A 22,120-nucleotide genomic window follows, 5' to 3' on the forward strand; every position below is an offset into this window, starting at 1 on the left:
CATAAAAAGTTGGGAGCCAAAATTTTCTTTTTAAACCCCAAGTTTGACTGTATAATTTAAAAATTTTTGGGAAAAAAGGACTTGAAATTTTGACTTTTTAAAAGGATATTATAGGAACAAATTGATAAATTACCCTTTTGATTTTAAAAGTGGAAAGTAAAATTGAGCAATTATTTTTAGTATATGGAAAGAAAAAGCTGAAGGGGGATAACCTTAATAAAGAAAAATTTAGAAAAATAAATTTAAATTTTTTCCCCAACAAAAATGATGCAAAAAAAAATTAAAAACCCCAAAAAAAAATTTTCGTATACCAGGGGATTTTTTGGTAAAAATTCTTTAAGAATCGGATTTGCTGTTGAAAAAATTCAAAAATTTTTCACAGCTATAGCGCTTTTATTTTTTTGCGTTTAAAAGAAAAAAATCTTGCGTTATAGTACCCAACTCGATCGGTTAATTGGTCCTAGGGGTTAAAAAAAAAAAGGGGGCCTTTGGGAGAAAAAAGGGTGGTCCCCCGCCCTTTTATTAAATTTAGTGGAAAGTTTAGATTCCGGTATTTTAAAAGGGGGGCAGATTAAGTTAATTTTGGGAAAAAGCGTAAATTTAAATTTTTTCAAAAAATCTTGTTAAGGTTTTTTTTTATAAACTTTTTTTTATTTTTTTTTTATTATTTTTAAGCATGCTTAACATTTAATCCTTGCTATGTTTAAAAAAAAAAAAACAATTTTTTTTTTTTTTAGAAAGGTGGCTTTTGCTTTTTGTTTTTTTTTTTTGGTTTAATTCAATATTTGTTAATTTTATGCATTGTTAATTTATTAAATGTTTATGAATTGTTAATTTTTAAAGTTTAGGGTTATAATTTGTTAATTATTTATGAATTGTTAATGAATTATTATTTTTTAAATATTAATTATAAATTTTATTAGTTGTTAAATATTGCGTATGAATTGAAAGAAATTGAAAGGTAATGAATTATTATTTTCCTTTGATTGGATGATTGTTATGTTTTTTTTACATTTTGTATTGTGTCTATTGTATAGGACAATCAATGATTAATAAAATGGCCTTTTTCGTCGTTACAAAAAAATTATCAAAAAAAAGTAACAATCAAAACAAACATTTATTTAAATTAACAACATAATATAATACAATGGAAAAATAGATAAGTTGTAAATGATTATGTTGTTATCTATATAATTTTAAAAGCGTGAATATATATATGTTAAAAAAAAAAAGATTATCAAAAAAAGAATAGTTAAATTTTTCTTTTCTAAATACAAAGTTAACGAAAAAAATGTAAAATTATCTAAAAGTAAAAAAAAACAAGCTTTTTTTAAATTAAAATAATATAATACAATGGTAACCTCGGATAATTGTAAATGATTATAAATTGTTATCTATAAAATTTTAAAAAGCGTGAATATATATATGTTAAATAAAAAAAGATTATCTTAAAAAGAATAGTTAAAGTTTTTTTTTTCATAAATACATAAGCTTAAAAAAATGTAAATTTTGTGAAAAATTTGGGTCGATAATATCTCTTTTAGTTTAATTTTATCGTAGTTTGTTGGCTATTTGGTCAATTAAAAATATATCACTATTAAAAATAGATTTTAAACAAATATTCTTTTTTAAATTTGATTCTAAATTTAAGAGATTTAAAAAAGTTTTCCTCACTATGTGCCCTTACTATCCCTATTAAATTCTTCATATTATTAATTATTCCAAATTAATCTACAATTTCCCAAATATTCCCCCAAATTATTAATTATTAATATAATTTATCTTTCTTTAAAGAATAATATAATTTGTTTTGAGTCGGACTCTTTTGGATGAATGTTCCCCCAGGCGATTTTCCCCCGGGCCGTGCTCCCGGGGCCCTCTTTTCCCCGGGACCTCGATAGATGGTTTTTTTCCCAGACAATCTGTCAAACTTTTAGGGGTGGGTCTATGGGGAATCTGAGGCTCAAAGGGGGGTCAAAACGGGCTCTTTCCGGACCCCCCGGGTCCGTCTTGGAGATATTGTTTGGGGCTCACCGTTCGTGCCCGTTGGTCGATCGTTGTTTGGGGCGCCTCGCCTGGTTGGGGGTGGGCCGAACCCCCCTTCCTCTTGGGGTGAGGACACGTTAAAACCGGGATGTGGAGGTTTTTTGGGGGAAGTGGAAGTTTTTTCGACGACCTCCCCTGAGAACGGGGCGGATTGTAAATCCCCCCGCCGTGCACCCCCGGGCCCGGATGTCGGGCATGGGTTGGATTAGTGCCCTCCTTTTTGGGAAAGTTTTCCGGTTGATGGGGCCCCTTGGAAAAACCTGATGTATCCCTTTTTATTTTTATTATATTGGGGCTCTTGTTCCGTTTCGGCCCCTTTTCCCTACGTTATTTTTTTTCTTGGAGCATCGGACCCCGGAATCTTTTGGGGGGGTTTTGGCGTATCTTTGGATTCTTTTCGGCGTCTTTTGGGAGTTTCACAATTTGTGGTTTTTTTGCGCCCCGGGGTAATATTTTAAGTATCTTTTTAATGTGAAAAAACTTTAAAAACGACTTAAAAATCATATTTTCTAATATGTCGATTATGGGCTGGGAAAAATTTTTGCCTTTTGGGGTCCCTGGATCCCTGACATTGCTCCTTATGCGAGGAGGTGGGGGGCGGGTTTTATCGGGATTGGATTGCCCCATAGTATTCCCCTTCGGGACCCCAATCCTAGGACGATGCAAAAAAACTTTAAATTTACATTAATAATTTAATTAAACGTCTTTTAAAATTGGTGATGGTTTGTATGTATATGTTATCGTATTTATATGGAGCCGGTTTTTTTTAATTGATGGTTTCGGCCTTGTAGGGCGGGGCGGGGGTTTGGATGTCGCGGTGTCCTTGATACACCTAGACATTAAGGGGCCGGCGTTCTTCGACGGTTTGGGCTAAAAGTATCCCCCCCCGTCGTCATGGCTCGCACGACCGGCGGGGCGATCGGTGCCGTTGATGATGATTTTACCTTTTTAATGTTCGGCTCCCCGTTTGGGGGAAAAAAGGTTGGACACTTTGCGTCGGCCCTTTGTCCCTTGCATTAATTTTTGGGGATCTCGGAAACACCCCCTTTTATGGCACCCGGCTTTTCGTCCCCAGGGGGGAGGATACTCGGTTTTGAAACGTCGGGCTTGGTAAGTTTATCGTATTTGTTTTTTTCGCTTGAATTTCGTTTTTTAAAAAAAACTTTTTTGTTTTAACACAAATCGGGGGTGGCCGTCAACGTTTATTTGGGGTTGACATATGTCTTACCCCGCGGGGGGGGCCCGGGGGAGATGGTCGGAACGAAGGAGGTTCGGGCACGCGAGATTGGCGCGGGGGGGGCCCCTTGGAGGGGCTTCGGGGGGGGGGGCCGGGGAGGAGGGCCGGGGTCCCCAGAGGGGGGCGGCGGGGGCCGAGGGGGGCCCCTTTTGGGGGAGGCGTGACGTAGAGGCCCGGTGGTCCCGGGAAGGACCGGGGGTGGAGGACCTCGGTAGATGGGGCGGATGAGGCCATCCCTTCCGGGCGTTCCGGTCATCCCTCCGGCCCTTCCGGGGGTGGCGGCTCCCAAGGGGCCCCGCCTTCGGGCCCCCTGCGTTTCGAGATACCGGGTGTCCACGGGAGCGGAAGCCATGGAGGACGTGATAACGTTGATTGGGGGGCGTTACGTGCCCGTTGGGGGGATGAGCGGACGGGGGAAAAAGGGACCCCGGGGCGGCTTCGATGAGTTTTGATCCCCGGGTTTGTATTTAAAATGTTTTTTGTTCATTTAAATTATTTATTTAAATATATATATATATATATATATTTTTCTTATTATTTTATATTTTAGGATTCGGCGCCCGGCGGGGCCCCCAACCCTCGGGCGTTTTCTCATGGGTCGTCGAGCCGGGGTCTTTCCATATAAGGGGCCCGGTAAACCCTTTTTTTTATTCACATAAGGTCAATATCTAATATATATATTTTATTATTTAAAGTACTTATTTTAAATATGTATTTTATTATTATTTCGTTATTTTGATATTTTAGGTTCGACGCCCGGCCCGACCCCTCGGGGCCTCATCGGCCCGCAGTGGCGTCCTCGTGAAACCCGGGCGCGTAAAATTTTTTCTTAAAAATACTTTTTTTTTAAAATAAGGTAAATATTTATTTATTTTTTTTAACCTTTTTTGGACTTCGAATAGCATCCGTCCAGGGGGACTAACCCCATTACCCCCCCTCGGGACTCGGACCCTCTCGGGGCTTTTCGGGGGCCCGTTGATAAAGGGGGTTTTATTAAATAAATAACGTTAAAGTATTCATATAAATAAGAAATGGGATAATTTTTATTTTTTAGGTTACCCCCTTTGGCGCACGAGGGGGCATCCGGACGAGGGAAATGGTTGAGTCTCCGGAACCCCCTGGCCCGAGGTTACGGCGTGCCGGCGGAAACGGGTCCCGAAGAAGCACGTTTAGTCAAAGGGGGCCGGGCTGGGGGAAAAAGATGATCTGAGGGCGTGGGTTTTAAGAGGGGAAAAAGGACGTGGAGACGATGGGAGGGGGGTGGGGATGGCTGAGCCTTGGCCGGATATTGGCATCTACTTGGGAAAATTCGATGTGTATATACGTTTGTGTTGTCAAATTTTTCGTAAATATAATATATTTTTTTCTATTTATACAAAATTTTTTAATTTTTTTTATTATTTATAGTTTTTGCATAAATTGATTAAAAAAAAAAAAAATAAAAAAAGACCGTTCGAAATAAAGTTAAACTTAATTTAAAAAAAAAAAAAACCAAAAGATAAATAACTAAAAATTTTCCCAAGTTTAAAAGGCTTTTTTCCATAAAATTAATCCGTATTGCGATTTTTTTGTATTAGCCTATCTTATTAATTTAAAAAATAAGTAGGGTTCATATAAAAAATTGAAGTTGGAGCCAAAATGATTAATATCGGATAAACTACGTAAAAAGTGAAAAAAATTTTGGTTTTGGGAAAAAGGCGGACCCTTTTTAAACCGATGTGCAACTATAGGCCGGGGACAAATGCCCTTTAAGCGATGTTTTTCTTTGTAAATCACTATGACGTGCAGATTACAGTTAAGTGATTTTAGCGGCGATCAAAATCTTTAATTTAAAATATATTGGTAACATTTTTTTTTTGTTGGGAGTATTTTGGTTAAAAAATTTTTTTTAAGCTGTTTTTGTGCCCGGGACCCATTTTTTTATGATTTGATAAATAAATCTTTCTTTTTCACTTGAAAAAATAAAAATTTAAGTGGCTCTTGTCTTTTGAATGGGAATATATCTTAGCGTAAATCAATCGCATTGGAATTGTCGGTACTTCGATGCCTTTTGGAGTGAAAGGTGTGAAAGACGCGCTCAGGGATGAGAGTGGGGAACAGCAGCCTACTTGTTGTGCCGTCCTATTATTTTTGTGCATATTTGGTGTGCACTTTTTGGTTAAAGACTTTGGTGTGATGAGTGTCGGTAAAGGGTGTGTTAAGATAATTTCATTTTTTTTTTCCATTCTTAATTCATCATATAACCTAATTGAGATATTATAGAATAAATATTTATTAATGTCTTTTTGGGCGAGAGTTAAGTAATTTTTAAATTTATATTACTTATTTTATATTGAGAGATCAAATACTTTATGTAAAGTGTAACTTAGAGAACAGAAAAATCAAACTACAAGAAAAGTTTATTTTTGTTGTTGTCACAATAATAGCATGCATAAGTGTCAAAATAGGAGTAGGCCCTTTCATATCATAAAATCATATGACCATACATGAAAAGGATTGGGCAAATTTAGTGACTGCACAAACAAATTGAGGAACATCACATAAAGTAACAAATAAAAAATTGACATCATTATTAAACCAAGTTATTGGATATGTCAAGTAAATCCAATTTATAAAGTCTTTTTTATCTAATAAAAACATTAAATTTTTAATAGTAAATAAAAATCCTCTACACGCAAGAATTTTTGGCAATAGGTTATGTAAATAAAAATCCTATTACTAAATAGTAACACGACCCTACCAATTCCCAAAACGATAAATTTTTTCAAAATGACAAATTTCTAAATTTAAGTTGTTTCTTTGTTTACACTAAGCCTACAAATTAGCATAAATCAATTAAATTTGCAATCTTTCTTTCTTCTTTGTCTTCTTCATTAAGTCGTTTTACTGTTCTCTTGGTTCTCTCTTACAATATTTACATTAAGATTATGTCCTACAATTATTCATACATGAAACTCTGTAGCAACACCTTTTCTTTCTTTTTACAATTTCTTCTTCATCCGTGCATGTGCGTTGGTTTCAACACTCTTGCTTCTAGATCTCTTACTATATTTACATTTGGATTTCATGTCCTAATTTGATGTCCTACAATTTATTTATTTTTTATTTATTTAAAAAGGAAAAGGGACTAAATTGCTTCTCAACTATTGGAGACAAGATAATTATATCCTTCGTTTGATTATAATCCCAAAAAGTCCTCTCCGTTAGACAATGGAATTGAGTCTTTCCCTCAAAACTAATGGACATCCAAGTCTAATATTAATAAGAAAAAGGAACAAAATTGCTTCTTAATTATTGAAGACATGTAGTTTATCATTCATCTGATTTTAATCCAAAAAGTCCTTACCCTTAATTATCTTATAAATAATTCTTGTAAAACTACTTACCTACGACAACATTAGGAATTACTGAAGGAAAATATTTTATTAATAGACTCTATGAATCTCTACAATATCTCTTATTCTATTTTGTTATGAAAATAGATAGCAACACCCTATTTATAATAGTGTGAAACTTACTTTAACTCAAAACAGGGATCCTTCCTTTCTTCAAACGGAACGAAAGAGAGAGAGACCAGCCATCCCGAAATGCTTTTCCGGATATTCCTCAATGTCCCAAGCTATTCACTTTAACATGAAAGCGCAACGATTAATCATCTGCTTTCCTAAGAATCGAAGAATTTGGGGAATCCTACAAGATCCGTTCGTTCTTTTTTCTCGGATAGATGGTCAAAACTTCATCTGGGTTCGAATCCTACTGAGAGGTCTACTAGAGATCAGAAATTGTTGAGGAAAAGGATCGGACTAATGACGTATACAATACTTGAATTCTCGATGTAGATGCTACATAGTTGGTTCTCATCCTTCGAGACTACGGCGGTAATAAGAGCATCCGTCAACAAAAGGATCACCCTAAGATGATCATCGCTGGTATGGTCGAGAACGAATTAAATCGATGATTTTATTTCTCAATCTTTTCGACTTGCTCTACGAAACCAAGGTTGAAAGGATTGAAAAAATCGATGCTATTCACAACCACCGATGAAGGATTCCTCGGTAAAAGTTAAGGATTAGTAATCCTTTCTAGAAATTGAATGGATTCAAGTTTTATACATACGCGTGAACTATTCCTACATTAATTTGAATTTAAATCCTAAGGGCTACATGAATTAAAATATCAAATCCTAACCAATTTGGCCTTCCTACAATTTGAGTTATTATCTCCAACATTCTCCTCAATTCAAAATTGTATATCTAATTCTTGATTCACTTGTCACCGTCTTCAAATTGTCGAGGCCTTGTTTCCCAACTCCATCAATCATTGCCACTTTCTCTTCAACCGCCACTCACCATCTTCCAATTTGTTGAAGCACTTTCTTTCAACCTTTCAATCGCCGGCGACTTTCTCTCCAACATTGCGTTGTTGATGCACTATCTTATCGATGTTCAATTATTGAAGCACTTTTTCTTCAACCTTCAATTGTAGGAGCACTTCTCTCCAAATCCCATTATTTTTTTTCTTGGTTGTGTTGGAGCACTTCTCTCCAACTTCCAATAGTTAATGCACTTCATCATTTGTATTTTTTCGCGTTGGTTGGAGTACTTCTCTCCAACTTCCCAACTTCGCATAGTTGATGCACTTCTCATCCACATTCTAATTTTATTGATAGATTTCTACTAATCTCGATTATATCTTATTCTCTCTTGCTATGAAAATAGATCACTCCTATTTAATAGTACGAATCCTACTTTAACTCAAAACAGGAAAATCTATTCCTATATTAATTTGACTATAAATACTAACTAGACATGAATTAAAATATCAAATCCTAACCAATTTTGATTTCCTACAATTTTGAAATATTATTTCCAACAATGACTCCTACTTGACTATGATAACTACTACGCATTAGTATTAATTGTTCAAAAGATTATTTTAAATCAGCACTACATTGATAAAATATTAAAATAAATAAAAAGACAAATTGGGAAAATTAGAGAAGAAAAAAGAAGGGTTAAGGGTCAAAAACATTGAGTGTGTTTCATAGTAAACTAATGCCGATAATTTAAGTAGGAACTCTCATATCGACATTTCAAAATTTAAAAACTCAAAAAAAAATTTATATTTGAGGGTGTTTTTGACACATTTATCTCAAAAAAGAAACTTGAAATTTAGAGCGTGAAGCGCGTGTATACGAGAAGTGGCAGGGTCGGGGAATATGGGAATTTGAGCATAATTTTTTAAGATAAAAATATGAGCCACGTGAACATGAAAGAGAGACAGCTCATTGGTTGATAGCTACTTGCACGACGCGGTGACGAAGAGCGCGTGGTGGAAATAAGCACGTTAGAATTAGCTTGTGCTTACTTCCTCAGTGATGAAAGCAAACAGTCCCTGCTGTCTTTCTTGGATCCACTACTTAAAATAGACTAGTACTTTAGCAGTACTGAATAAATTCTTGATACTAACCTAATATAACGTGTAACGTGAATTGCCAGCCCTTAAGAAAGTGACATACAACTATACAAGCATACAGCTATTTTAGTGCTCTTTATATTACCTCTTTTTCATTTTAATTCAGGCAAAATACATCAAAACCCCCCTAAACTATACCCGAAAGTCGTCATTTCACTTAAACTATCGCGCGAATTCATTACACACCTAAGTAATATGAAAAAAGTGATATACATTCAAGTACTTTATATAATATGACTAACACTAGGGAAATTACACACTCTCTCCCCACAATACGTCATAAAATCCTTTTAATTTTTAATTTTATATTTTTTCTTCTCTCTTCCTTCCCCACTCCCCTTCTTCTTATCCCCTCCCTCCCCATCAATCCGCCACTTCTACCGCCATTACATCAACAGTGGCAGCAACCACGCTTTTCAGTCTCGCTTATTCTCCACCACCAAGAATCAAATGATCATATATTTATCCTGTTCCACTTTCAAGCCCACCTCAATATCATTTCAATCACTGTAAATTAATTTATCTAATTAAATTCAAAATGCTCTCTTCATCCAACTGCTCATATATTTAAAATATTCCCAAATAATCATAATCTACACAAAGAGAAGTACAAGCATTATGAAAGAGAGCTCTCGGTAGTGACGGGGGAGGACGAGCAGTCCTTGCCATTTTTTTCTTCTTTGAAAATAGCTTGATGAAATTTGTTCTTTTCTTTTTTTGGCTTGTTTTCATGTACTGATGCAAAAAAAATTGAAATTGATATTTTGTTTAGGTGCTGGCATTGGTTGTGGATTTGGGGTAGGATGGGGTTTTGGAGGGTTTGCTTCTTTCTTTTGAACTTTCCATTTTGGGTTATGGAGGAAATGAGGGGAAGAGAGAAAACGGGATGGGTGTGGGCTAAGAAAGGGATGGGTGGGGGAAGGGGTGGGGAAATGAAGAAGAAAGGGACGTGGGGGGGGTTGGGGGTGAGGGTGGATAAAAAAAAATATAAATTTGGTATTAAAAAAAAAAGAAAAATGAATTAATTTTAATTAAAACGCTTTCTTTATTTTTTAGTTATTTTTACATTTTATGCTACACATTTCAAAGGTGAAATAAATAATATCACTTTTTCATATATTAGGTGTGTAATGGTGTAATAGTTTAAGTGTGAAAACTTTTGCAAGTTTAGGGGGGTTTTGATGTATTTTGCCTTTTAATTCATGTTCCATATTCGCATTAAGCTTTTATTAAATTTATATATGCGCGTCGAAATTAAGGTAACCATTATGATTGTACTTTTTATATTACTGATGATGCGTAAGTGATGCTAACAGAATGTGTTAATTGTTGTAGTAGTTAGCACTATAATAATAAAGTTAGGCTTAAGTTATATATTCATTAATCCACTAAGAAAATCCAGCTATTAATGCGGTTTAACTTATTATAATTATTTAATTACCATTTACTCTAAGTTACTAATCATTGTTTACGTATAATATGTAATTATTATTTTTATTAAATCTTAACTTTCACTTGCCTCATCCCTGATTAACATGTAATTCTCATTCAAGTTATATAGCAGGTAGGAGTCTCATTCAAGTTGTATTTGGAATTTTCATGACCAAATGCTAATTTTTAAATAATGTGAAAATTTTCTCGAAAAAAAGGGGGAATAATTCTCATGGACAAATGTCTCCTAAGTAAAAATTAGGAAAACATAAAAAATTGTTTTAAAAATAATTTAAATTCAAGAAAAAGGATTTAGAGAGCAAAATCTAGTAATTTCCCACATAACCCCAATCTTATAGCGCGTAAAATAAGAGTGATAATTCTCGAGCGTAGAGAGAATACCGTGAGGAAATAAGATCTCTTGACCTCTCAATATATAGAGAGAGAAACTGACAGAATAATCAGAATTTCTTATATATGAGGTCAAGGTTCAAATTTGAAGTCTATCTTCCCTTTCAATATTTGCTCTAGAAGGAAAAATAAAGCCACTATTATATAATTATGGATAAAAAAAAATATTTTTAATAGTATAATTTTATTGGGTTATTAGCTTAATCCTTAACTAAAACTTAAAAATCGAAAATCGAACCGATAATCTAATAAAAAAATTACCAAACTATTTAAAAAATGTTAACCCAATAAATCAATACCAAGAAATTAGTTTTTGCACACCCCTACAAAATTAGGAAAAACAGGAACAAAATATTTTTAAGAATCCAGTCACCTTTTTACCCAATAACAATAATTTCCCACTATGAAAGAATTTATTTGTAGGAGCTCTTTTTCTAGAAATAGGCACTACGCGTTGCGAATTCAAATATAATCGGACTTCAATGTGAATACTGCACGACACACACTGGGTAGAAAAAAAATTGGGCAATTTGCAGGATTGCTGCCCTTCGCTGGGGGTGGTCTTTAATTTTTTCCCTTCGCTAAATTTTTTTTGATTTCAGATTCAAACTCCTACTCAATCAAAATTTTTTAAAAAATTCGCAAGGTAGAGTGCCTTCAAAATTCTTCCTTAAGGCAGAGTTTTGCACAGGCAGAATTTTATAAAATTATGCCTTAAAGGCAAAATTTTATCTTGTAAATCCAAACATCTGTCTTGTGATTTTTTATTTTTTTTAATTAAGCTAAGGATCGAAACCAGAACCTCAGGATATAAGGCGAATGACAAAAATTAAATATCACCAATTTAAACGGCAAAAATTAAAGACTGCCCCAAATGAAGGACAATCCGCGCAAAAAAAAAAAAAAAAAAATCCCACATAACCCAATCTTGTAGCGCGTAAAATAAGAGTGATAATTCTCGAGCGTAGAAATATTAATTAAAAAACTAATGAAACATTAAATTCAATGGGGCCACAGCCACAGACTCTTGAGAAATTTCCCTCCCTCCTTTTTCTTGCTTTAAATATATTCCCCCAAACCTTTCTTCCTATTCATACAAGAAACTGAAACAATATACAAAAGATTATCTTAAAAAATGGCAGGTAGAGTAGATCTAGATGGTAATCCAATAAACCCAATTACAATATGTATGATTGGTGCTGGTGGATTTATTGGTTCACATTTATGTGAAAAAATCATGTTTGAAACACCTCATAAGGTACTTGCTGTTGATGTTTATAGTGACAAAATTAAACATTTGCTTGAACCAGCCACTCTTCAATGGGTTGATCGTATTCAGTTTCATCGAATCAATATTAAAAATGATTCCAGACTTGAAGGTCTCATTAAAATGGCAGATCTGGTAAATTTTACTCTCTTTTAGTGCTTCTGTTTCTCGCGTGGTTAATTATGCAAAAAATTGATATTCTTGTGGCTAATTCTGCAATTTTCAGCTTGCCTTAGATTTACGTGTCAACTTTCGGATTTCGAGATTCAAACAATTTTTTCATATACCTTTTAAATATTTTAAATTGTCAATCATTGTTAGTTACTTATAATGATTGAAGATTCCATGCACGAATTCACAGTCAAAATTAAACTGTTTGGCTCTCGAAATCTGAACTGTGCCACGTAAAATGGTACAAAGCGTGTGGTGAATATTTCCTTATTTTGAACTTTAGAAAGTTAATTATGCAAATAAATTGGTTTTGAGCAATTTTATTATTTTACAATTTGATCTCATTTTTTCTCTGTCTGTTATTGCACCATTATAGTTTTTTAATTTCAGCTTTCGGATTCCGAGATTCAAACAAGTATTTCTTTGATCGTATATTTTGAATTGTCAAATCATTGTGACTTATAGTACTTTTTATGTAGTTTCGGAATATGTAAATTTCATTTAAAAAAACAGATTAAAGATTATAGGCACGAATTTACGGTCAAAATTAAACTGTTTGACTCTCGAAATCTGAATTGTGCCAGAGTATTATGTATGGTGTGGTGAAGTTTTCGTTATTTTGAATGAATTTGAATTGAGTTGAACTTATAGAAAGTTACTATGCAAAAAATTGGATATTCTTGTGGCGAATCCTACGTTGTTTTGAGGAATTTTGTTATTTTCAGCTTGCTGTTTCGACGATTTGATCTCATTATTTCTCTTTCTGTTATAGAGTTCAGCTTTACAAAATTTCAGTTTTAATACGCATTTATTGGGATCTATATTGTGAATTTTAGACTAGTATCGGATCTGAATTTGATCACTCCTTAAGAGAATATCCAGCCATTTCTAACACAATGCAGTCTTCATTTTTGATGCACCTAATGCATTTTTTAAAATATTTTTTAGATAATTTAATTTAACAGCTTTGACTGATTTTCTGTAGGTGTTGGTTAATTTATGCATCTGTACGTTTTTTGACGTTTCTTTCTGGATTTTTAGTGTTGATCCGTGCAAGTCTTTGACTATTTATGACTTTTTGGCTTTTCTTGTGATGTAGACCATAAATCTTGCTGCGATCTGTACACCAGCAGATTATAACACTCGTCCACTTGATACGATTTACAGCAATTTCATCGATGCTTTACCAGTGGTATGCATTTTGGACTTCTAAAAATGACAATAGATTTTGATGATTGTCATTTGTAGGAAAGATTTCACTTTTTTCAGCTGAAGTTGAGATGTGAAGTTAATTTGAATTGATTAATGCAGGTTAAGTACTGTTCAGAAAATGGAAAGCGTCTCATTCACTTTTCAACTTGTGAAGTTTATGGAAAAACAATAGGTGCCTTTTTACCCAAAGACAGCCCACTGCGACAGGTAAGACTTTGCTTTCCCAGTATTATATTTTTCATTTTAATACAAAATTGATGCTGAACTTTGATCTGTTATTTTCTTTGTGTTTCGTGTGTTGTATCATGAAAGTTTTTGTTATTTACAATATCATTTTTTTGTGTATTCTCGATTTGGTCTCAGTATTGCGATTAATGCTGTTTGATATTGCCAAACTTAAGCTTTTAAAATTTTAGGTGAGTTTCTAGTTTTAATCTTTTCTCTCAGCTTTCTTGTTTTACTTTTATGTCATTTTTCTTTCCTAGTAAACATGTTTCAATTTAGATAGCAACCTGTGGATATCCAAAAATATTCTCAAGTTAGTTGATTTTGGTATGGTCCAGTGCTGAATCTTTCAATTGAGGATGATGTTAATTTGAATTCTTAGCGTCAACAGTGCACCTAGCTGAGGACCTTCTGTGCTAGAATTTGTTATGTACATGTTAACAATTTCTAAGCATCTCTTTTGGTTACACTGGATACAGCTCTGGGCATATAACTAGTCAATTAAAAAGTGTGATCTCCAAAGATTTTACCATTATACAATGATAGATGTTCTAATCTAGGCCTTGTTGCTAGCATTTCCATCTAACAGGACGACACCGTGAATTGTTTGATTCACGGGCTTAAGATGTCTATGATATATGGTTGTGGGCCACATTAGTTTTTGGAGCTTGGGCATTCTGTCCTGGCTTTCCTCCCCGCACTACCTCCACAAACCAAAAAAAGAGAGGAGAAAATGAGAGAAACAAGATCTCTTTGTTTCTTCGAATTCCATGGCAATTGGCAAGTATTCAGGAGATTCTCGATATGTTTGATGTGTGTGCTTATGCTTTATGCCTAATGGTTGATTATTGAAAAAGCTGGTCATTGATGAATATTTGCTTTGGTAGTTGATAAGCTGATAAATCGTGAGCTGTATTAGAAATTTGATCTCCATTCAAAGGAGAGTGTTGATTAATTATAAATGTTATGCTTTGAAGTTGCACAGTTTACCTTGTAATTTCAATTGTATTCAGGAGTCTAGATTGAGAAATCAATGAGATTTTGTTTAACCCACAATATGTTTAGTGTTGTGGAATCATGGAGAATGTCATTATTTTCATTTGCATTTCCATTTTTTTCCATGTAATTGTTTAACTCTTCTACCTTTTTTCTAGGATCCTGCTTATTACGTGCTTAAGGAAGATGCCTCCCCTTGCATCTTTGGACCAATTGAGAAGCAGAGGTGGTCCTACGCGTGTGCAAAGCAATTGATTGAGAGGCTGGTCTTTGGTATGTGTAGTTTTACATTGATCTGGTTGTTTCATTGTTGAATCTCTTACCATATGGCTTACATGTTATGTGTTATATTTACAGCTGAGGGTGCTGAGAACGGCTTAGAGTTCACTATCGTAAGGCCATTTAACTGGATTGGTCCTAGGATGGACTTTATTCCTGGCATTGATGGTCCTAGTGAAGGTGTTCCAAGAGTATTAGCTTGCTTTAGTAATGTATGTGTACTTTTCTCTTTGATTAACCTTAAAACCTGTATCTGTTGTTCACTTGTGAGTCTCATGTTTTCATCATCTAATGTTCCCTCTTCTCAGAACCTTTTAAGACGTGAACCTTTGAAACTTGTGGATGGGGGAGAATCACAAAGGACCTTCATATATATCAAAGATGCTATAGAAGCTGTTCTTCTGATGATCGTGAGTTTCACTTCCTTATCCCTTTAATTTTGTTTTCAGAAATGCATTAGTATCTATGATGATTCAACTATGCAAAATGCAGGAAAATCCGGCTAGAGCCAATGGCCACATCTTTAACGTTGGTAACCCTAACAATGAAGTTACTGTCAGACAGCTGGCTGAAATGATGACTAAGGTGAAACAAACATTAAATTTGTCTTTCTCCTACCCCTCTTGTGGTTCCAACTGCTTTGTCCTAAATTTCATGCCGCATGTTGTCGATACTATGTTTTGTTCTCAACTCCGTCTCTGGATAATAACAGGTCTACTCAAAAGTGAGTGGAGAGTCTTCTATTGAAACACCAACCATTGATGTAAGTTCTAAAGAATTTTACGGCGAGGGGTATGATGACAGTGACAAGAGGATTCCGGACATGACAATAATCAACAAGCAGCTTGGTATTAACCGGTTTCTTTGCCTAATGACAATTTAATACTTGCAAAAGTTGAAAATAATCTGACTGTTAAATCATGTAATGACCAGGTTGGAACCCAAAGACTTCCCTGTGGGACTTGCTTGAATCTACACTCACGTACCAACACAGGACATACGCCGAGGCTATCAAGCAGGCCATGTCTAAAACAACTGCGAATTGATAATTCGCTGCTTGGTGACATGTCTTTCAATTTCTTCCTACGATTCTCCCGAGTAAAAATCTACATAGTCCATCTCCCATACACGTTATTTTTTGTCATTCACGTGTTGCAATATCTGTAGTACCTCTCTTCTGTTTTGTGACAGCATATTCATTAAGAAATTTGTGTCATAGGCTGGTGTATTATGCCACTAGAGCCTCGTCTACGACAGTTATTTTTGGGGGGGGGGGGGGGGTATTTCTTATCAGATTTGTTGTCATTCATATATTCATTCCTGTGTATGGAAGCATCTTGTATCATTTCGATCGACCTACTGTTGGGGCTATAAATTGGAAAATTTATTCCTATTTGTTCATGTGGTTGTGCATTCTTTTATTGGGCGAAGAACACTTGTAGTGTCATAGATCGTTCTGTCATTTGTGTTGGATTCAAATAGTTATTTAAGATAGAAGCTTATGGTTAATGGGTTTACTCCTATTTGATGTGTATAACTTCAGAGTTTAACCTCATTGTTGCACTATATTGCTACAACAACAGATCTAGTATAATCCCACCAGATGAGGTATTGGGGGAGGGGAGGTTGGAGTGTACGACAAACCTTGCACTACAATCCTATGCTCGTGAAATATCTAATACTTTAACTATGAAGAGCAGTTACATTGCTCAATTAGATACTTCGATAACACCGCAATAGTATATTGTACTCTAAAAGCACAGACTCAGAGGTAATAACACATTTCAGCTTTTGGTCAAATAAACAAATTACGCACGAAATGTGTTTTTTTCTTTGGACAAGATTCTGGTGTGATCATTTTCACTGAACGGAAAATGGTCAAAAATGACTTAATTTATTGAAAATCGTTTGAATTTGTCGTCTTTTCATATATAGGATTCCAATTGCTTTTAATGTTAAATTTTTGGGTTAAAAATGTCCCTCCTTCTACTTATTTGGATCCCAATCACCCTTTAAGGTCAAAGATTGTGCCTTTCTCAGAATTATGTAATGATATATGTGAGTTTAATTAGATAGATGATACTAATTTCTGTTAATTTCTTGATCCACATAAATCTTCTTTTTTTTGCGCGGTTTGCCCTTCATTTGGGGTGGTCTTTAAGTTTTGCCCTTCAAAATGATGGTCTTTAAAGTTTGCCCTTCGCTAGGGACCGCTTGGTCACGGGTTCAAACCCCCATTCAGTGAAGATTTAATTTTTTTTTTCCAAGGCAGAAGTTGTAAAAAAAGGCAGAATTTGCTGTCTTAACTCTGCCTTTTTTCTGAACTTATGCCTTGCGATTTTTATTTTTTTTTAAATTTTCACTTAATAATATTACCACTTTGAATTTGGTAAAGCTCAGCTACTAATTTGAGTAACAAATTTGACAAGTTTATGATGGATGCAATTTTTATACATGGTGATTAGAAAATTTAGTATTAGGGTACATTTGGTGATTAAGAATTCAGTAATAGGGATTTAACGCTAACTGAGAAAAGTATTGTATGATACTAAGACTAATTCGATAATCACTGAACTATTGCTACTTTTTACTTCTTTTTCGATTTTCTTTTAAATTTTAAGTTAAAATTAAATTTGCAATTATGAATACAACTTGGTGATTAGGATTTAACGCCAGTGAGTAAAGTATTGTGTAAATATTAAAACTTATTTGGTAATTACTTTTCCTATTTTTTGCTTATTTTTTTCACAATATTCTCTTAAATTTTTAATTTAATCTAAATAGATTTTTGGCCCACGGCCACCATGGCCTGCTCGGGATGGCCGGCCGGTTAACTGGGTGGGTTTATAAGCCTCAGGTTAAATGGGCTTAAATAATTTTACCCAAACCCTACCCTTAGATCAACTGGGCTGGGCTTGCCTCAAGGGCCAAGCCCATTTTAACGGACATATTTTTTCTATATATAATAAGTGCCAAGGAGGGACGAACACAGCAGTCCCTCCTTCTACCCATCGCTTTTCAAATTGTACCCGCAGTGAATATTTGTATCAAAAGTTATATAACTTGTACACTTTATTCAACTATTTTTATATCCCACATAGACATATGTCATAATACTTAATATTTATTCCCTTCTCATGTATAGACATATGCACTTCAAATTTAATTCTCGATCATATTTATTTCCTCCGTGCACTTTTACTTGTTCATTTTTGACTTTTCGTGTTCTAGCTGAATATTTATTCTCTTCTCATGTATAGACATATGCAGTTCAATTTTAATTCTCCTACACAAAGTTATTTCCTCCATGCACTTTTACTAGTTCACTTTTGGCTTTCTACATTCTTATAGAAAAAGTACCAAAAGCTATATAACTTGTACACTTTATTCAATTATTTTTATATCCCACGTAGACATATGTCATAATACTTAATATTTATTCCCTTCTCATGTATAGACGTATGCACTTCAAATTTAATTCTCCGACATATTTATTTCCTCCGTGCACTTTTACTTGTTCACTTTTAACTTTTCATGTTCTAGCCGAATATTTATTCTCTTATCATGTATAGACATATGCAATTCAATTTTAATTCACCTACACAAATTTATTTCCTTCATGCACTTTTACTTCTTCACTTTTGGCTTTTTACATTTTTCTATTATATATAAATCCCTTAAAAGGACAAACACAGCTTTAAACAATTGTACCAAAAGCTTCACAGATTGTACCCGCAATGAATGCTTATACCATAATCTATATAACTTGTACACTTTACCCAACTATTTTCCTATCTCACGTGGACATTTCTAATATGTCATAGTACTTAATATTTATTCATTTCTCAAGTATAGAAGTATGCACTTCAATTTGAATTCTCCGACACATTTATTTCCTCCGTATACTTTTACTTGTTCACTTTTGACTTTTCACGTTCTTGCAGAGTATTTATTCTCTTCTCATGTATAGGCATATGCAGTTCAATTTTAATTCTCTTACACAAATTTATTTCCTCCGTGCACTTTTACTTGCTCACTTTTGACTTTTCACGTTCTTTAAGAATTAGTAAATCCCACGTGGATGTATGCCATAGTACTAAATATTTATTTTCTTCTCATGTATACACACATGCACTTCAATTTTAATTCTCCGACACATATTTATTTCCTCCGTGCACTTTTACTTGTTCACTTTTGACTTTTCTCGTTCTTGCTGAATATTTATTTTCTTCTTATGTATACATATATGCACTTCAATTTTAAAGGGATGAACACGGCTTTAAACAACTGTATCAAAAGCTTCACATATTGTACCCGCAATGAATGCTTATACCATAAGCTATATAACTTGTACACTTTACCTAACTATTTTCCTATCTCACGTGGACATTTCTAATATGTCATAGTACTTAATATTTATTCCATAGACGTATGCACTTCAATTTTACTTCTTTATCCCACGTGGACATATGTCATAGATCGAATATGTATTCTCTTCTCATGTATACAAAAATTGTACCATAAGCATTACAAATTGTACACTTTAACACAACAATGAATACTTGTACCAAAAGTTACATAAATTGTACACTTTAATCAATTACTTCTTTATCCCACGTGGACATATGTCATAGTACTGAATATGTATTCTCTTCTCATGTATACACGTATGCACTTCAATTTTAATTCTCCGACACATTTATTTCCTCCGTGCACTTTTACTTGTTCACTCTTGACTTTTCGCGTTCTTGAAAAATATAATATGTGTGTGTCCAAATTACTTGTTCATTTATAAAACCAAAATAAAATTAACCCTTTCTAATAAATATTCTTGAAACTAGTCTATTCGAGAGAGACTATGACAAATGTCTAAGTGGGATAAAAAAGTAATTGGTTAAAGTGTACACTTTATGTAACTTTTGGTACAAATTTGCATTGCTATTGTTCGTCCTCTTTTCACGTTTAAAGTATTAAGATTGAAGGAAAACCCGTTTTTCTTCTTTGTCAATACTTTACTTATCTTACTCTCCTTTGTATTCTCTGATTATTGTTTCTTTACATTTATAAAGTGTATTACTTTATATTTTCATTTCGAAATTAAAATTTGGTGATTTACGATATAACATATTAAATTTCTAATATGTCATATAATATTTATTCCATAGACATATGCACTTCAATTTTAATTATCCGACACATTTATTTCCTCATATTTTTTAATTAATTTAACAAAATATTTTATTAGTTTTGCTTTTAAAAAATCCAATATATACAACAATGGTTCTTATGTTTGGATATGAACAGTTAATTGATTGAGATGGATATCAACTTGTCTGTATACATATAAGATATTAAACAATTTAAAAGAAAAAAATCTAAAATCAAAATATTAATTTTCCCCCACCTTCTTACTAATTTTCTTTTTCACATTGATGAACAACTTTCATTGCCATGACTATGACAAATTTTTAAAAATTATTTACAAAATACAAACCTTAAAGACAGATTAATTAAAGTGAATAAACATGTTTGGCCCGCTCGATCTAGTTTGTAACGAAACACAAAGAAAATAACAGAACAAGGTTCAGCATCAGTGTTGTATTAAAGTGAAAAAATATATCATCGGAAAAGCAAAGTATTACCTGTCGCAGTGGGCTGTCTTTGGGTAAATATGGTTTTTCCATAAACTTCAACCATTGAAAAGTGAATGAGACGCTTTCCATTTTCTGAACAGTACTTAGCCTGCATTAATAATTGACATCAAGTTCACATCTTGACTTCAGCCAAACAAAGTGAAATCTTTTCTACTTATTTTCTTGTGTTTAGTTGGATATGGAAAACATTTTTCGGAAAACATTTTTTGATTTGACGGAAATACCAATCCAACCCTCTAATCACACGCACCTCTCACCCCCCATCTTACTACCTCTCACCTCCTACCCCTCCCCTCCATCCAATCTTCCCTACTACCCCCTCCCGGCATTTTGAAAAAGATGCTACTTTCACAAAGTGACTATTTTCATGAGATAACCAAATATGTGTATACCTTTTCAATTGGCCTTTTCTAAGACAACCAAGAATACTTTCCACTTTGAAAGACAACCCAAAAAAGTGACTATGTTTGTACTAGTTTGGGGGAAAATGAGAATGTCAAAATCCAGAAAAATTTGCAAGAGGTTGAAGTCTCACTCCAAGCATTTCTCAACATTGGATTAGTATGGTGATATGGGAATTGATCCACATACATTCATGTTGGATGGTGAAGAAGAAAGACAAGTGCCTTACATCTTGCAATTCGAAAGAGTAAGAACGCAAAATGACATTCCTCATTAAGAACGCAAAATGACATTCCTCATTTGAAATCCAAGGAGTGCAAAATGAAGAAATTAACGTTTGGATTGTTCATCTACATACCACCCCCCACAGCTCGTGGTCACAAACTTGAGTCCAAGTTGGGTGCCCAATTCATAATCTCCAAATGGCGAGAAAAGCGATAAAGTTGGTAACCGTCGTGCCGCGACGTTAACTCAAGCGCTTCTTGGGAGGCAACCCAAGTCTTTTGTTTAATATTTGTTTACGTGTGTAGGATGCAAGGTTGCAAGGAAGTGAAGGGGAAAACAAGTACAAAAATGGACTCTTGGAAAAATTGGAAAAGGAAACAAGAACTAAAGACAGGGGTGAATTGCGGCCTTGATGCAACGGAAAGTTGCGGCCGCATCTTCACCCCACAAAAAGCTGGTGACCAATGTAAGAACATGAAGTTTGCGAGCAAGTTGCGGCTCCGCATCTCACTTATGCAATCCCAACTCTGCTCGGCTCTATCAGCCATGGCCACGTCAGATAAGTGAAATTTGCGGAGGGAATGTGATGCCACAAAATTGAAATGCGACCGCATTTCCTGCGAAAATTCCAAAGGTTTTTTTTTTTTTTTTTTTTGAAAAGCCTTTTTCATTTTTTTCCCTCTAAGTCTCAAAGCGTCACCCCCCCCCCCTCCTCTATCCCTAAGCCTACATTATTTTATTTTCTTTTTTAGTTTTTTTAATTAGTCTTGTAATTTAAATGTAGGTGCTCCTTTGAGGAAAAATGTGGAAACTCTTGGCTTGTTTGGTACTAATAGAGTTAGTCTCTTGCATGTGAAATGTTGAAATGTGAATACCCATCCAAATTTTTTGTGAAAGTTAAAAAGCAAGGTGCATAGGAAAGAATGACCTTTGTGATAACTTTTTGGCTCATTTGATGACTCTTTACCTACTAATTGGGTTTATTTTGGATTATGAGATATTGCTCTAGTTGTTCTTGCTTAGGAAGTGAAATTATTCCATCTTGACTAGTTCATATGCCATATGTGGTGAGTGTTTGTTGAATAATTC

The 22,120-nt window shown here is 34.3% G+C and overlaps 1 protein-coding gene across 1 annotated transcript; it reads left to right on the top strand.

Moving 5' to 3' along the window:
• Nucleotides 1–11,682: 11,682 nt before the first annotated feature.
• On the top strand, nucleotides 11,683–16,020 carry LOC132065409 (UDP-D-apiose/UDP-D-xylose synthase 2-like). The gene is made up of 9 exons (XM_059458800.1): nucleotides 11,683–12,002; nucleotides 13,138–13,230; nucleotides 13,350–13,457; nucleotides 14,630–14,744; nucleotides 14,829–14,962; nucleotides 15,059–15,160; nucleotides 15,243–15,335; nucleotides 15,463–15,598; nucleotides 15,684–16,020. Exons 1-9 carry the CDS (start codon nucleotides 11,736–11,738, stop codon nucleotides 15,794–15,796), a joined length of 1,161 nt encoding a protein of 386 aa, XP_059314783.1. The 5' UTR covers nucleotides 11,683–11,735; the 3' UTR covers nucleotides 15,797–16,020.
• The last annotated feature ends 6,100 nt before the right edge of the window (nucleotides 16,021–22,120 follow it).

This window comes from Lycium ferocissimum, chromosome 7, assembly GCF_029784015.1.
Source record: "Lycium ferocissimum isolate CSIRO_LF1 chromosome 7, AGI_CSIRO_Lferr_CH_V1, whole genome shotgun sequence".
Lineage (NCBI taxonomy): Eukaryota > Viridiplantae > Streptophyta > Magnoliopsida > Solanales > Solanaceae > Lycium > Lycium ferocissimum.